Source organism: Choloepus didactylus, chromosome 7 (genome assembly GCF_015220235.1).
Source record: "Choloepus didactylus isolate mChoDid1 chromosome 7, mChoDid1.pri, whole genome shotgun sequence".
In the NCBI taxonomy this organism is placed as follows: domain Eukaryota; kingdom Metazoa; phylum Chordata; class Mammalia; order Pilosa; family Megalonychidae; genus Choloepus; species Choloepus didactylus.
In genome coordinates this window covers 45,775,426-45,791,357 of record NC_051313.1, presented here as the reverse complement: position 1 = coordinate 45,791,357, position 15,932 = coordinate 45,775,426, and the positions used below count along the sequence as shown (strand labels likewise).

Below are 15,932 nucleotides of genomic sequence, written 5' to 3'. Positions count from 1 at the left end.
TGGGGGAAAATTTATTATTTTTTCATCACTGTACAACATTCCAAACACCAGGAATGTGAAAATATCCCAGAAGGGTCTATTCAACTAAAACTTACTGAGTTCCCATCTGCACTAAAATAGATCAGAGTCAAAACTGGCAAATTAAATTTCTTCACAGCTTATCCAAAGATTTACTTAATACTAAGATAATGGTTTATTTAAATACCAGTTAAAGCAGTGTGCATTTATTTCACAAGAGCTGGGACATATGCCTCCAAGACATTCCTCTTCCCCTTAAGTCAATAAAGCTTTGATTTTCGGGCTTCACAGCATAGGACATGTTATTGACTAGGGGAAGGCAACGGGGAGATAGAGAACAAAAGAAAGAAAAAGGTAAATGGTAAAGTTCATTTGATATAAAACAATCGCACAAAGATGAAAAAAGCAAACACAAAACACTATTTCTACCTTTTGCAACAATGATACTCAAGATTCCATCAGCACTTATGAGTAACAACTTTGGTCTGCAAGCATCAAAGTGACTGGAAGCACTTAGGGGAGAATGGACTTGTCAGTTTCAGAACCTGTTTCCTTGGCTCTATCACTGTTTCTGTTATCATTATAATTACTACACATTTTCCAGAATAATAATCACTGAGTAATTGCAAGGGACAGTCATTGAGTTTGCTTGCCTTTTCTTTCCCCCCTTTTGCCCTCTTATGTAAGCCATTAGCACTCCTACCAAATAAAGAATGTAAAGACATGAAAATTCAAAGGAAGTAGCTGCTTGTCAAGACACTGGTAAACTGTTCAGAGTTAGGGAAAAATGAGATTAACAGGTAAGAAGCATGTGGGTGGAGAAGTTTGACCACTGACGATTTCAAGATTCCTCTTATAGGCACAGAAGTTGGCCCTGGGTGCACATGGCATTTTTCATTTGGGAACTTGCTTCAGTAAGAGGTAAAATATTCCTACATAGATGTGCAACTGCTATTTTTACTTTTGGGTATGTGCCAACAGGAACATTTTGTAAACAATCAAAACACAATCCCTCCCCAGGGCTACAGTAATGGAGTCTGCTCCAGTTGTACAGGATGCAAGTTTGACAATGCCAAGGAGTAGTTTTTACCCATTGGCCAATCAGGAATCACCACACCAGACTGTATGTAGAGAAAAGCTGGCTGGTATATGGTTAGGTTGAATAAATGTCCTTCAACCAGCTCTGGCACCTCTTGATTTTCGAATTGTTGCTGCAATTATCAGGAATCTTTATCAACTACCAAATCCCAACCCCCAGTCCCCAAGAAGAAAGAGAGCTGTACCTAGTGACAGGAATTCTGTTTTTATTAACTGGATAAATAAGTAAGTTTGAAGTCCAGTGGAAAAGACAGTGATCCCTGGCCTCTCAGGGACCACTTGTTTCTGGAAACAAAGGATGTTTAGTTCCCATCCCTTCCCCAAACCCCAATCTCCTCAGAACTGTATGAGAGTTAAGTTATTGTATAAAACCAACTGCACCCAAGAGAAATAGATGCCACAGATGATGATGGACTTTGGAAGATGAAATTGTAGGGAGGCTGGAGGAAAGAAGGACAGCAGAGAGGGGACTGCACCAGTCTATAGACGGAAGTGATTAAAGATACAGTAAGGAGATAAGCCACAGTGCAAGGCTGACCCTCACAACACACAAGGTGAAAGTGCAAACTAGAGGAGAGAGGAGCCAGAATGCAGTCCCAGCTTCCTGCGTCTGTATTATAACCTGGCCAGCTTGGGAACAGTGTTGCACCCAGTGAGTAAACTTATATGGAACCCCCTGGTAGATACACATAATTTAAACAAGTTGCACAACTACTCAGGCCAGTGATTCAGACAGGGTGGGAGCAGGACTGGACTGAAACCATTGTAAATGAAGTAAACTAAACTGCATTTCAGTGAGTTTTCATTTTTAGCTCCACCTTTGAGGTATCCCAAAATATATGGCTCTAAAACAAGATTTTGCCATTGAAGAACACTGACATTTCCTCCCTCAGGTGGTAACATCCCCTTCCATTCTATTTCCCACCTAAATAAATTTACTCTTTTGCTCATAAGCAACCCTGTTCTCAGAATATTTCCTTAGTGATCTTTATCCAGAGGCTGAGACTAAAGAAAACTCTTCCCCATTTTCTTGGCTACTTTCCAACCAATAATGTGGTGAGTAAAATAGGAGACTGAGCACTTACAGAAAGAATAAGAACAAAGTGCCAGACAATGGGGCAATTTTATTTTAAGATAAAATAAAGCACGCTGAGTAGTCCATGGTCAAACTCCATTATTTTTAAACATAGTCATTAAACACAAGAGGATAAAGTGATTAGTTTTTTCACAAGGATTAACAAAATAAATTCTCTAGAGCAAGCCAGTTTTCTGTTTTTTCCAAATAAAAGTATTTGATTTTAGTGTTTTAGGAACACTAACTACAACTGAGATTTTCCCTTTTTCCCATCATGAATGCATGTGATGTTTTCAATGGAAAATTTAGAAAAATTCAAATAAGCAAAAAAAGAAGAAAATAAAAAGCAATCAAACTCACAACCCAGAAATAATGGTTTTAACACTATGGCTGTGATGGTCAGGTTCATGTGTCAACTTGGCCAGGTGATGGTTTCCAGGTATTGGTCAAGCAAGCCCTGGCCTAACCATTACTATAAAGGCATTTGTGGCTGGTTAATAAACCAGGAGGCTGATTTATTAAATCATCAGTCAATCAACTGCATCTGTGGCTGATTACATCAAGCAGGGAGTGTCTTCCACAATGAGGTAATTCAGTCAACTGGATTTAATCCAATCAGTTGAAGACTTTTAAGGGAGAAGAGAGAGAACTTTCATTTCTTCTTTAACAAGCCAGCCTCTCCTGCAGAATTCATCGAAGACCTTCATTGGAGTTGCCATCTCACTGCCTGCCCTATGGAATTTGAACTCGTGTATCCCCACAGTTGCATGAGACACTTAAAAAATCTCATATTTACAGATATCTCCTGTTGGTTCTGTTTCTCTAGAGAACCCTAACTAATACAATGGCCAAATTAGAATATATCTTTCCAGTCTTTTTATAGGCACATATATACACTCTTTTGTTTAAGTATTATAAAAATGGGATCATATGATATATACCATTTGGTAAGCTCTTTCTTTTTCAATAAATCATGGGTACTTTTTTATTAATATACTTTGAATTTTAAATGAGATATGAATTCCTTTAAATCTTCTTAAAAATCATGCCAAAACATACCTGGAATTTTTCACCTTTGTGCATCAGAGTTGATCTAAATTCAGGAGAATCTATAAAGGCACAGGGGTAAATATTATGCAGAAAATGTCCTCGATAGGAGACCTTCATTCTGATAATAAAAATTAGTGTTAATAATATGGACAAAATATTTTACAAGTATCATGATAATCCTTAAAATCTTCATAGTCTTATGGGTTTGCATTTAGTATTAAAGTTTTAAAGACTCCACAGATGACTGACATAATTGAAAGCATTTTCTGAGGCATAAATATTTCTTTCAAAAATAATGTAATTAAAAATAAAAGTGTCCAGTATTGAACCAGACATGTGCCTTCTGATCTAATAGCATTTCTCTTATAGCTGGAGTAATCATGTGATTTATTATTCAACCTGGACCACTTTATAGGGAAAGGGTTAGTATTAATAATTATGCCAGAGCATACACTGGGACCCTCCCCAGGACTATAAAACTGATATTCCCAGAAGTTGTATTTTTTGTGAGGCTTGAAAAATGAAAAGGGCATATCTGAATGTTCCTAGCTTCTTGAATTTTAATGCCTAGTTTAAACCTACTTCAATTTTGACTCCTTATTAAATAAAAAATTAAAAAAGGTTAAAAATATTCACAATTGAATATCCTGACATCAACAAGATTCAGAGTATAAACTCTATCTAATTCTAACATGTTGCCCTATAGCATAGCTGTAACGTGAAATTTCTCCAACAACAAACTCTGGCTGCTTCCTCCATTAGCTGGCAATATCCATTCTAGTCATCTCCTACCCAGAGGCCAGGATGAGATTCGAAGCAAACTGGGAATTTCGGTTTTCATAAAGCACTTACTTTCCCTTCAAGAGGATACTCAGACGGTCGTCAACTGAGGTTTTATCCTCTACAGCATAAGTCTGACCCTTTTTCAAGGACTGGATCATGCAAAACTGTCCAGTTAATCTTCTGAACAAATCTGGATGCACACGGAGTGGTTCAAACAACCGCCGGTAGATGCCATTTAGTTCCTTTTCAATCTTTACCTGAAACAGAGAAATGGTCAGATACTGCACCAACACAGCAACACTGAAACACTGACTCCTGTCATCTAAATATGGTTTTGAGGATAAACAAATCTGTGATACATACCATCACTCTACTGCATTTAGGTCAATGGTATCTTATCCAGAAAGTAAGTAGTGATACAAATTTCTATTTTGGATGCTAAAGGGGCATTTTTCTGGTTGAACTGAACTCTGAGAACATATGGGAAGGATTTGCACTATTGATCATACCTCTTCCTATGGGCTGTGAAGCAACAGTTGAGATTTTGTATCTTGTCACAACATTCACCTTCCCAATCATAGCACTTTCTATAAATAAAACAAAGCCTTTTCACATTTAGAACATTTTTGTTTCACAAGAAAAGAAACTACACTAATTTTTAAATAGTAAAGCAAGAAGCTAAACACATAAAATAAGAAATGATTTGACAAAAATTATGAAAATAATAAATACACTAGGCATTTTATCTCCACGCAATACAGGCAAACAAGCATCCAAAGCTTCAGTCACTGCTTCTCATTGATTCATTCTCAAGCAAAGTGGAGGAAAAGAGAAGGCTGTAAAAGCTTTCAGTGTAGCAGTTTCATCCGAAGCTAAAACAAACTCTGTAGACTGGAGAACCCACTGGAGAATAAGGCTGGCTACCAGAGGAAGAGGAAAGTAGAAAGGCTTAATTGCCTCTGTTGTCAGACTTTCCAAGGCCCGGGTCACACCCCTCTTTGGGCTCAGCATTAGTCTCTAGAAATCATACTGACTGTGAAGAAGAGAAACTGTACTGTGCTGTGAATGACCTCTGGGGTCTACTTCAAATGGTCACTCGTCCCAATGAAATCTATGGCAGATACACCATGAAGCTTATAGACCCCAATCATGAGAGCAACTCAGATGTTCCTCTAGCAGTTGCAATGCTCTTACTTGGCCTGCTGTTTCATTTTAATGAAGAGCCAGTGTTTACATTTTTATAAGACTAGGTTTATAGTTCCAGAAGAATTAAAAGCACAGATACTAATTGATTTATCTACTTGGTTCTGCCTTCACATAGCAGCTTCTGAACCTTGTTTTGGGGTTTCTGCAAATTCTGATATTCAGGGATATAATCCTCATTATTACTGTTGTCTACCTCCCCAAATCCAGAGCTCTAATAATGAGCTTTTAAAATAATTTATTCATGTATGTGTCCCATTTCCAGCATGCACATTAGCTAATATGGCACAGTAATGAAACATATGAAAAAAAGTTCTGTTGACTCATATGCATAACTTGCTCATCCTGCAAGTCTCAGCTCAAGTCCTAATTCCTTTATGAAGTTTTCTTTATTCTCCTCCATTCTGAATGAATCTATTCATCAAAAGATTTTTGAGCACCTACTATGTGCCTGTCAAAGCTGATCAGAAGAGGGAATACAACGTAAGTATGGTAGATTATATAATTGTTCCCAATCATTTGCTGCCCCCATACCCTATAAGAGGATTATACATCCCTTCATAATTGCTCCCAGCCCCCATTATCAGGTTTGGCCAAGTCACTTGCTTTGGCTAGTGGACTGTGAGCAGAAGTGACATATGCCACTTCTGAACAGAAGTATTAAGAAACATTTGTTGTTTCTCTTTTGTTCTCTTGTACTTTTCTCTCTGCCATGAGACTGCACAGTCCAAACAGAACCTGATGCTTCAGCATCGATCTTGAAACGAAGAAGATACATGGGGTAAAATCATAGCCACCACACAGCTGCCAGAGCCTCCATGTTAGGTGAGTGAGGAAAACAAAAATTTTTGCTATTCTAAATATTGAGATTTTTAGGTTGTTTATTACACACAGCATAACCTAGAGAAAACCAACAGAGTAGGCAAAACAGACTGGGATGCTATATTTGAGACGGTTACAATCTAGCCAAATGTCTAGTGCATGTATCACTTGTATTACACAAATTTTAATTTCCCATGAATTGTCTTGCTATTAATTCTTTAAATTTACTGAATGTATGTTTGTGCCTAACACAGTTAACATGTACGGAGTGATTTCCAGGAGCCCTGCTATGTTCCTACTCTATTTTCATCTTTTTGTTCTTGGGGTCATCAAGAAAACACAAGATAAATATGAGTAGAAAGGAGAAAGTTAAATACTGGTGTTGTGTTAAATATTGGTGTTCCACAATTGTGGAACTGTTACCCATGATATTCTTTGAAATTTGTTCTCTAACTACTTGTTAAATCGTACTTTGGAAGTTATTACTCTTACGTATACATGTTAAAGTTCACAATTAAAAAATGTATTAAAAAATACTGGTGTTTTGGTACTACCCACCCAAAATGGCAATTTCCTTAAACGAAGATTTGGGACATAAGAAAAAAAAATACATAGCTATTGCATTAAAAAAGAGCATGAACTATTTGTAAATCATTAGTATGTTTATGGAAGTTGCGTACTGGTACGTAATTTTATAACTAAGCAAAGATATTCCCAAGTGACATTTGAATATCAACAGACAAAATAAATAATCATGCTATAGGACTAATGTTCTCCCATGTCTAAACTGCTCTCATGATTTAAAAAATCTGTTTGTAAAACAATTTTCATGATATTCAAATATTTCACTTTTAGGCATATATAAATGGAAAGTATAATCATCAGGGAAATTATATGAAAGGGATTAAAGATGTTAGATGTTCATTCTTAACAAAATACTTCAAAATTATTTTAGCTTTAAAATTACTTCTTATTAAGTTTTGGTAATTACCGGTCTTTTCTTGTACAAAAGATATGAAAGATGCAAAAGGTTGACACCCAAGAACACAGAGTTCCAGATCATTATATCCAAGGCACATCGGTAGAGAGTGGCCCAGACGATATAAAGGGTACATCCTGTTGAATAACCAAGTTAATATGTTAAATGTCTATGATACAGCTTCAGTCTGCAGCTTAATAAATTTGTTATCCTCTGTATATAAAATAAGTTAAACACATTTAAAAAATATTTAAGCATTATGAAAACCAAATATTGTATTAAGTTCCTTTTGAGTTTTTGTTTGATTACAAAAGAAACACATGATTTGTTGCAGAACATCTATAAAGTATGGAAAATATTTTTAAAGGGGGGAGAATCCATAATTCTACCACTTAAAGACAACCCCATTTGATATTTAATACTTCCTTACAGTCTTTATGTATTTTTACCTGATGTCAAACCTATTGTATATACAATTTAAAAACCTACTTTTTTACTTATTGCCATGATTTTCTCATATCATTAAAACTCTAGTTTTTAATGACTGTAATTAAAACCATAATTTATTTAACCACCCCCCATTGTCAGAGAGATGAGATTTTTGGTTATAATTTTTGAAATTATAAATGGCAACAGCATATTTAAAAATAAAAATTTATCTGTATGATTGTTTACACAAGGTGGATTATTTGAAGTTAAGTCAAGGTCATTATGATACAAATATATCAATGACATACATGCAAATAAAAAGCTAGCCTGTTATTTAAATGATAAATAAATTATTCATTTGTAATTTTTAATTGCTTAAGGGTAATTTAGGGTATTTGAATAAAAGCCTGAAATATAAAATTTTAAATGCTGTTTAAAAATAATATTTCATAGCAAATATTTAAGGAATTTAAATATTCTTTAAAGGAGACAGGGCACTATAATGGAAGGACTGACTAAGAAGTTGGAGGACCTGAATTACAGTCCTGGATCTGCTGTTTTTTCCCATCTCTATTTTGGACAGGTGATTTAAACTGTCCATACTTCTATTTCTTCTATTCTAGAATGAAGCTATTGGAATAGAGGATTTTCTTAATTCATTCAACTGCCAAAAGTCTACCTTAAAACTCTTAATTAGCTGTCACTTTTTTATGGGGAGCATTTTTTCCCCATCCAATGCCCTGCTCCTCCTGCTGCAGTCCCTACCTTACTCAGAGGTGACACAGATACCAGTTGTCCCAGTTTAAACCTTAGTCAGCAGCAGCTCCCATACCCCAGCCAAGCCTCATACCCAGTCAGCATTTGAATCCTTCTATTCTATCCCTGAACTTCTCTCAAACCTATCCCCTCATCCCCTGCAGCCATTGCAAAAGTTCTCTACCTTGCCATCCTTTGCTTGGACAAATGAAGCAGCCTCTTAACTGGCCGTCCTGCCTCTAGCATCACCTGGTAGCCACTGCAGATCCCAACACCTCCTACCCCACCCTCACCTCACCCCTTCTCCACACTCTCCTCAACAAAGCAGCCAGTTACCTGTCTGAAATACTTATCAAACCATGCCACACATTTCCTTTAAAAACCACCTTCTGCGAAGAGGAAAAGCCCAAATTCCTTAGCATGCCGCAGAAGCCCCATAAGCTGCCTTCCAGCTACTCTTTCAGTCTCTTCTTCTATCATTCCTCCCATTTTTCATATATTTTAAACAGGATGAGTTACTCTTCATTCCTCCAAGTTGCTGAATTTTCCCTCTCCTTTGTGCCCTTTGCCTGGAGGCTACATACATTTACAATCAGAAACATCCCACTCATATTCCAAAAGCCAACCCCAATGTCATTCCTCAGTGGGACCCTGTTCCACCTTCCTAATGAGCCTGTCGCCCTCTCCGCTTCCCCAGGGCCTCGGTGCACACCTGCATCCCAGCAGCTGACACACCACTCTGTGACTGCCCACCTGTTTCTTTTCCAGCCCCCACGAGAGTATCTCTTAAGGATGGAGACTACCTTCTTCAGTCTCTGTCTGACACATTTCAGGCATTCAAAAATGCACCTGAAGAAATGGACAATCAGGGAATAAACTCACAGAGAGTAATTTGTCAAGAATCACTAACTTAAATAAGATTCCATTGTTTTAATATATTGACAGAAATCAATAAAACCAGCTTCATCAGGGTTACTGGGGCCAAAAAAATAAGATTTTTTTTTTTTTTTTGAACTATTGTGTTTGGGTAATTGCTTTTGTTTCCAATTTGGCTTTATTGGTCACAGCAAGTATCTTTAAAAATAATAATCGTTAAGATTATATAGTACTTAATATGTGCTGGCATTCTTCTAAGTCTCATAAGTCACACACGCATCCATCCATACACATACACACACACACACACACACACACAGTCATTTAATTCTCACAACAACCCTAGTATTTTTTCCCCTCATCTGACATATGAGGAAACTAAGGCATAGAAAGGTTAAATCGCTTGTCCAAGTTACATGGTTAGCAAGTGATAGAACCAGGATTCAAATCACACAATCTGACTCCAAAGTCCATGTTCTTACACATGAATACATTTTTTTACCCGGAAAATCTATACAAAAGATGCAAACATATATATTGTTATTCAAAATAAGTAAGGGATATGGCAATATGAAGGTCTGTGTTCTAAATTACTTGATATTCTGCAAGTAGTTAATAGAGACTTCTTTTTCCTCTTGTGTTCTATAGACCCAAAAAGGAATACTCTGAAATCCCCACTGCAAAGCCCATCTGATGCCAGTTATAGAAAATTTATGTAAGGTCTGAGTTAGATAACTTACCTATAGAGAACATCCCCCTAAGAAGTATCATATGAAAGTGAAGAGAAGTTGGAATAACCAATCCAATTGCAAAACAAATATTTGCTACATGAAAAACTAGATGATGTATCTCTCTCCAGTTTTCACATGTGGTCTCATTGGAAGGCACGGGTGTAATACTTTCTAATTCAGGCGTAAAGCCTATTGCAGTGGATTCTGCCAATGGGCTGGACTCGGTATAATTCATCTTGAAAATTCCTGTAAAAACAAATAAAAGAACAATCATAAAAATGGCAGCTGTACCTTATCATGCCTATTCCATGAACTAAATGTTGGTAAATAGATTCCTCTGGTACTTATGAATTAGACAGAGCAGGATTCAAATTCTGGCTCTGTCATTTATTAAATGTACCCATTTCCTTTTATGAAAAATAACATCTCATTGGCCTTCTGATGAAGATGAAATATATAAAATATTTAGTGCCGTCTTATATATTAGGGGGCAAGGGAGGAAGAAGTAAGGGAATTAATTAGTCCAAAAGACAAAATCACCAATGTTCATATATCACAGCAACTACAAAGCTATTTAGTAAAAGCTTCCATCATATTCCCAATGGTGACACTGATTGCAAAATGCAAAAAAATCAACTGGAATAAATGATTTTTTGAATGCTTTCAAAAAACTTAAAACCCTCTTATTTATTATTGGAAAGTTTAGGATACCTGGAAGGCTCTATTTTTATATGACTGTTAAATCACTCTGTCATACATATATACACATCACACATATTATCATACATATATACATTGTACACATTTGTATATACCCATAATATATAATCATATATTTTACTATCATTTATATACACTCAGAGAGATAAAACATTTAAGCCTTCCTTTACTAACTTAAATCTCTACTCTCTTTCCCACAAAGTTTACTTATATGTAGGAGGGTTCAAGAAGGTAACATTTGCCTATTTGTTTCAATATTAAAATCCACAGCAAATATTTAAAAGAATATTCATTTTACATATGCTTACATAAAACTTAACACAAAGTGGCACTATTTCTTGACTATATCACTTGTTCTCGATATCTGGTCCTTAAAAAAGCTGCCTATTATTAATTATACTAATATGGTCCTAGAAAAAATGCTATATACATTTATGGAATTTGTGAATTATTCTATTTCAGAAAAAAATTCCAAAAGAACCCAAAATACCTTTAAATTTAATTTAGAAATATGTATTTCTTCCCAAATAAGGTCATGCAGTTAACCTTACTTTTCTATTCATTGTTTAAACGTACTAAATTAAAGGTTTTAGGTGGTAGAAAAATAGGTTGGGATGTTGACAGATAAATGTGAAAGAATTCCGCGTCCTAAAATCATTTAAAAAAAAACACAAATTTACAGACTGTGAATGAAACGCTCAAGTAAATTAAAGATCTCTTTACATCATTCTGAATTAGCTCATAAATATAATAGTAATGGTTGGCTTAGATATTGTTTTGCTACAAAATGGAAAAAACCATAAAAATTCAACTACTTTCCAAGTATCCAAATCTATAAAAATATAACCTATTGGATTGGAGGAACATTATTATTTTAGTGACTCAAATTATACTAAATTTGCATTTTATGGCCATAATTTCTGCAGGAGAGAATGATGTTAAATGTCCTCTATCACTCACAAGCTAAGGTCAACTCCCTAGCATTACATAAATAAATTAATAACAACTACCATTTATTCCTGTGGCACTTTAGAATGTACTTTCACTCCCATTGTCCCATTTATCTAACTACCCTATAGATAATGTCTTATCCATCTATGTTCTTCCAGGGCCTGGAAGCACCGTGAAGGAAGAAAGGAAGAACTAGTATTAGCAGCCCCATGCTACAGATAAGGAAACCAAGGATCAAAGAAGTTGAACAACTTGCCCACACATTTAGAATCCAAACCCTATGTTTTGTAAACAGTCTTCTCTTTCTAATCAGAAACAGTATGCACCCTTACAATGTAAGGTATTATATGTCATTTAAATAATTTTCATAAAAAGAGCTCAGTTTTTTTTTTGGGGGGGGGTGGCGGTGGTGGTGGTGGTGGTGGTGGTTGTAAATTAGCCGTACTACATAACTGCACTGTTAACTATTGAACACAAGTCCCACAGTGTGCTAGACATTCCCCTTTGAGAATGCCACTGAGGGAAAGGTGAAAACAATACCAGAGACAAACATGATGAACGGTTTAGAAGTCCCTTTTCAGTGTCCCCAAACTTCAAAATTAAAGACTTTAGAGAGTGCCTAGCCTTGCTGAGGTTGAGGCTCAGGTTCTACCTGGCCACCAGGGAGCCACATAAGCCAGGGAAAGTCACCTCCACTCCTTGGGTCTGCTGCTTTCTCGGAATAGAGGCAGCTGGACTAGATGGTCCTTGAAATCCCCTCAAGTTTTAATTGCCTATGACTCTAATACACATTGATAAAGTTAAGTCAGTCAGTACCTATTTCCCTTCATATCCACTCTGTTCTACCTGTATTGCCAACTACTCCACTGTAGTTTAATTTCAGGCTTTTTTTTTTAAGGTTTCTAAAGTGGCAACACAAGTACCAATTCCTGGTCCAAGAAAAACCACAGGAACACTACAATCTACTGACCCAAGCCCCAGGGAAACAGTAATATTTTTTAAATGGTGGGACCATCCTAAACATATTTTAAGAAGCAACACTTCTTATTAAGAATACATGAAATAACCATCTATTGTGAAGTGCCAGTTAACTGCTGTCAATCAGGAATGGTCAGATGTTGCACTAATTAATATAAGTGGCTTACACTGACTGTCTTTATACTGAGAATGAATGTGTCTAACGAGGAATATTAGACTGGTAAATTGGTAAGAGAAATGATCTTTTTTCCTTTTAGTTCCTCACAGTCTCTTTCTTTCTAGGGAAGCCCTGTTTCTCTATTGATTTTCAAACAGGTGTTTGCAGGTCTAAATAGCCTAATGGTGAAACTAAACATACTAAACCAAACGAAAAAATGAAAAAGAAACAGCATTGAGCAAAAGGCATGCTAGACTTACTCGATTCATTCTGTTATTCTAACGGAATTTTTGCACATCTTCGGAATGGCAAATGGCATTGCATTCCTAAGAGTCTGTTCACACTTATTCACGCTTTGTTCAAAGCAAGCAGTTCCTGGAATTTGTCTAGCCAACTACCGGCTTCCCAAAGCCTAGGAATCGAGAGCGTGGGTGGGAGGCGAGGACGCCGGGTCCCCAGTCATCTACACTCTCCAGAGACCCCGCTCACCCAGCTCCTTTAAAGACAAAGGTCAGTATCAATTGTTTTTCTTGCCCAGGTGCTCTGCACCGCGGGAAGCGGAGTGAGCGCCGGGCGGCCGGTCCTGCCAGGCGCCGCGCGCGCCCCATCTCGCCCTGTCTTCGCCGGGCAGCGGTGGGCGACACCCGTGCGCTCAGCTGCCGCAGCCTCCGCACGGGACTTGGCGGTTACCGTGGAGGCAAGTTGTAGTAGTGGGCTCGGGGGCCCGTAGCCCTGGAAGCGCGGAGCAGAGAAGAGAGGCCGCGCTCACTAAAGGGATTGCCAGGAGCCGAGTAGCGGCAGCTGGCAGCTTAGGGTCTGTGGCCGCGGCGCCCAGACCGGGGGAAAAGGGCATTCTCCAAGGACAGAGAACTCCGCGAGGGTGCGGCCAGAGAAAAGAGGCAGAGGGCGGCGCTCTCGGGGCCCGAGGCGCGAAAGGCAGCCGCTTCCCGGGTGGGAAGAGTAGCTCCCAGCGGAGCTCTGATCCAACTTTCGCTTCCCAACTCAGCCCCAGGAGCGCGAGGTTGCAAAGAGCCCGCCGCGCGGGGGAGACCCGCGGCAGTTGCGCCTCCCGCTTGTTACCTGGCTTTCCTCCCGCGCGGAGCCTGGGCGGCGCTGGCCAAAGTTTGGGGCGTCGGGGCCCGGGGCCCGGGGCACCTGGACGCAGCGGGTCGACGGGCGCCCGACGCGCGAGCCTCGGCTGGTCGGCTGGTCCGGAGGCTCTTGGGCCCCAGCGGAGTCCCGGTGCCCGCGGTCCCTTGGACTAAAATAGGCGTCGCGGCAGCGGCGGGAGGCGGTGGCCGGGGCCTCACTGCGCACGCGCCCGCCGCCCAGGCGACCCCGGCGGGCGGAGCGCGGGCCCCGGCGCTGCCAGTTCCGGGCCTGGCCCCAGGCTCCCCGCGCCGGCTCTCCGACTCCACGCCGGGTCTGCGCGGCACGTGATCAATTCGAAGCACCCTCGTATTTCTTGCCTCTTTTTTTCCTTTCTACATCTTGGTTTTGTTCCTTCGGGGCGTGGGTAGGGGTGGGGACACTGTAGGACTGCGGCGTTGGTCGCTCATCCTCAGCGGGAATCATCTGAGAAGTTGGGTCCCGGCAGGAAAACTGGAATCGTCATTCCCCTCACAGTCGAACGACACACTCGCACAACTGCTTTCTGGGACAGTCGCCTGCCTCCCAGCCCGAGCAGGCAAGGACCCGGAGAGCAGACAACTCCGGATCTGAGCCTGGCGGCAAGAGGCCACACCGGACGGACGCAGGAATCCGCCCCCGGGGCCCGGAGATGGCTGGAGCAGTCAGCCCCTCTGCTGCCGCTGCCACCGGGGAGGCCACGCGGGAGTGACTTGACAAACGCCACTGCTGTTTCCAAAGACGAAGGGTACTTACCCAGTGTGTGCATTCCCATTGTGGGAATGCCCCTCCATTGCAGGCGAAGTTCCACCTGAAGTTGCCACATGAAAGTGATCGATTTGGGTCCATAAATTGGGAACTAAGATGTGAAAGTATGCTCCAATGAATCATTGCTGTTTCTTATAGACAGCACCTATCTGGGGATAAGAACTGCAGGGAAAGTTAAAGAAAAAATGGCATTGGGGTTTGAATAACCGAAGAAGGTTAGATGGGCATCTAGTCTCCACCAGAAGCATCTCATCGTGGGACAGAATTTGTACAGGTTATTAGAGTATGAGGTCACTCATGTGTGCCAAACACGATCTAGATATAAACAAGACCACCGGCAACTGTGTAAAGGTGCGTTATAAAGTGAGTGGCTAGCTGTACACACTCACAGGTCTCTCTATTGAAGAGGCAGTGCTTCAGACCGGGTTTGAAATCTGCCTGAGCTACTTAACCGGAGCTGGCTATGTGATCCTGGAGAAGTTACGATCTTTCTGTGCCTCAGTTTACTCTTATGTAACGGAGATGATGATGATGATGATGATTGCACCTACCGCATAGGATTGTTTTGAGGATTAAATGATTTAGTATATACAGTATAAAGGATTTAGACTTGTGCCTGGAACATAAATTCTGTTTATGAACCTACAGTATATCATATCTATAAAGCTCCTCTAATATGTTTGAAATTTGCTGTAACTATACAAAATTACTGTTCAAGGCTACTGACTTTCAGAGTCTGTTTCTTTCTAGGTGCTGGCTAGCCATTTTAGTAACTATTTCAAGATACATTTTAAGGCATGGGAATAGTAATAGTTGTGAGCAAAGGTTTCCCTACGTGGGTTTTCCTTGTAAGGTTGATTATAATAATGAACATTGGAAATACCCTAAATTCCAACAGTAGGGGATTAAGTAAATTATAGGCCATCCAAACAATCTTGTTCTAAGCAGCCATTGAAAATAATTTATAGAAAGATACTATAGACTTCTTTAGATAGAGCAGGGGTCAGCAAACTCTGGCCCATCGGCCCAGCTAACAGCTTGGTTTTGTGCATCATGGGAGCTAAAAATGTATTTTTCATTTTTAAAGGTTGAAAAAAATCACAAAAGAAGAATATTTCTTTTCATATGGAAATTATATGGAATTCAAATTTCAGTGTTCATAAAGTTTTACTTAATTTTGAATTTTGGAATAATTTCAGACTTACAGAAAAGTTGCAAAATTAATACAGAAATAATACAGAGAACTCCAATATACCCATACCCAGATACTCATATTTATCTAACTTTTTACATTTTGCATGCCTGCTTGCTTTCCTTCCTCCATCCTTCCCTTCTTTCCTTCCTTCCCTCCTCCCTCCCTTCCTTCCTCCCTTCCTCCCTCCCTTCCTTCCTCCCTTCCTTCCTCCGTCC

General features: G+C 39.4%; 1 protein-coding gene across 1 annotated transcript in view; it reads right to left on the bottom strand.

Moving 5' to 3' along the window:
* Positions 1-13,826, bottom strand: part of BVES (blood vessel epicardial substance) — a 42,064-nt gene extending 28,238 nt beyond the window's left edge. The window contains exons 1-5 of the mRNA XM_037843376.1: positions 13,707-13,826; positions 9,830-10,066; positions 7,041-7,165; positions 4,094-4,281; positions 3,251-3,359 (exon numbers count right to left, since the gene is read on the bottom strand). Of these exons, the coding sequence (XP_037699304.1) occupies positions 3,251-3,359; positions 4,094-4,281; positions 7,041-7,165; positions 9,830-10,055 (648 nt within the window). The 5' untranslated portion in view covers positions 10,056-10,066; positions 13,707-13,826. The remainder of the gene's footprint in view (positions 1-3,250; positions 3,360-4,093; positions 4,282-7,040; positions 7,166-9,829; positions 10,067-13,706) is intronic.
* Between the last annotated feature and the right edge of the window lie 2,106 nt (positions 13,827-15,932).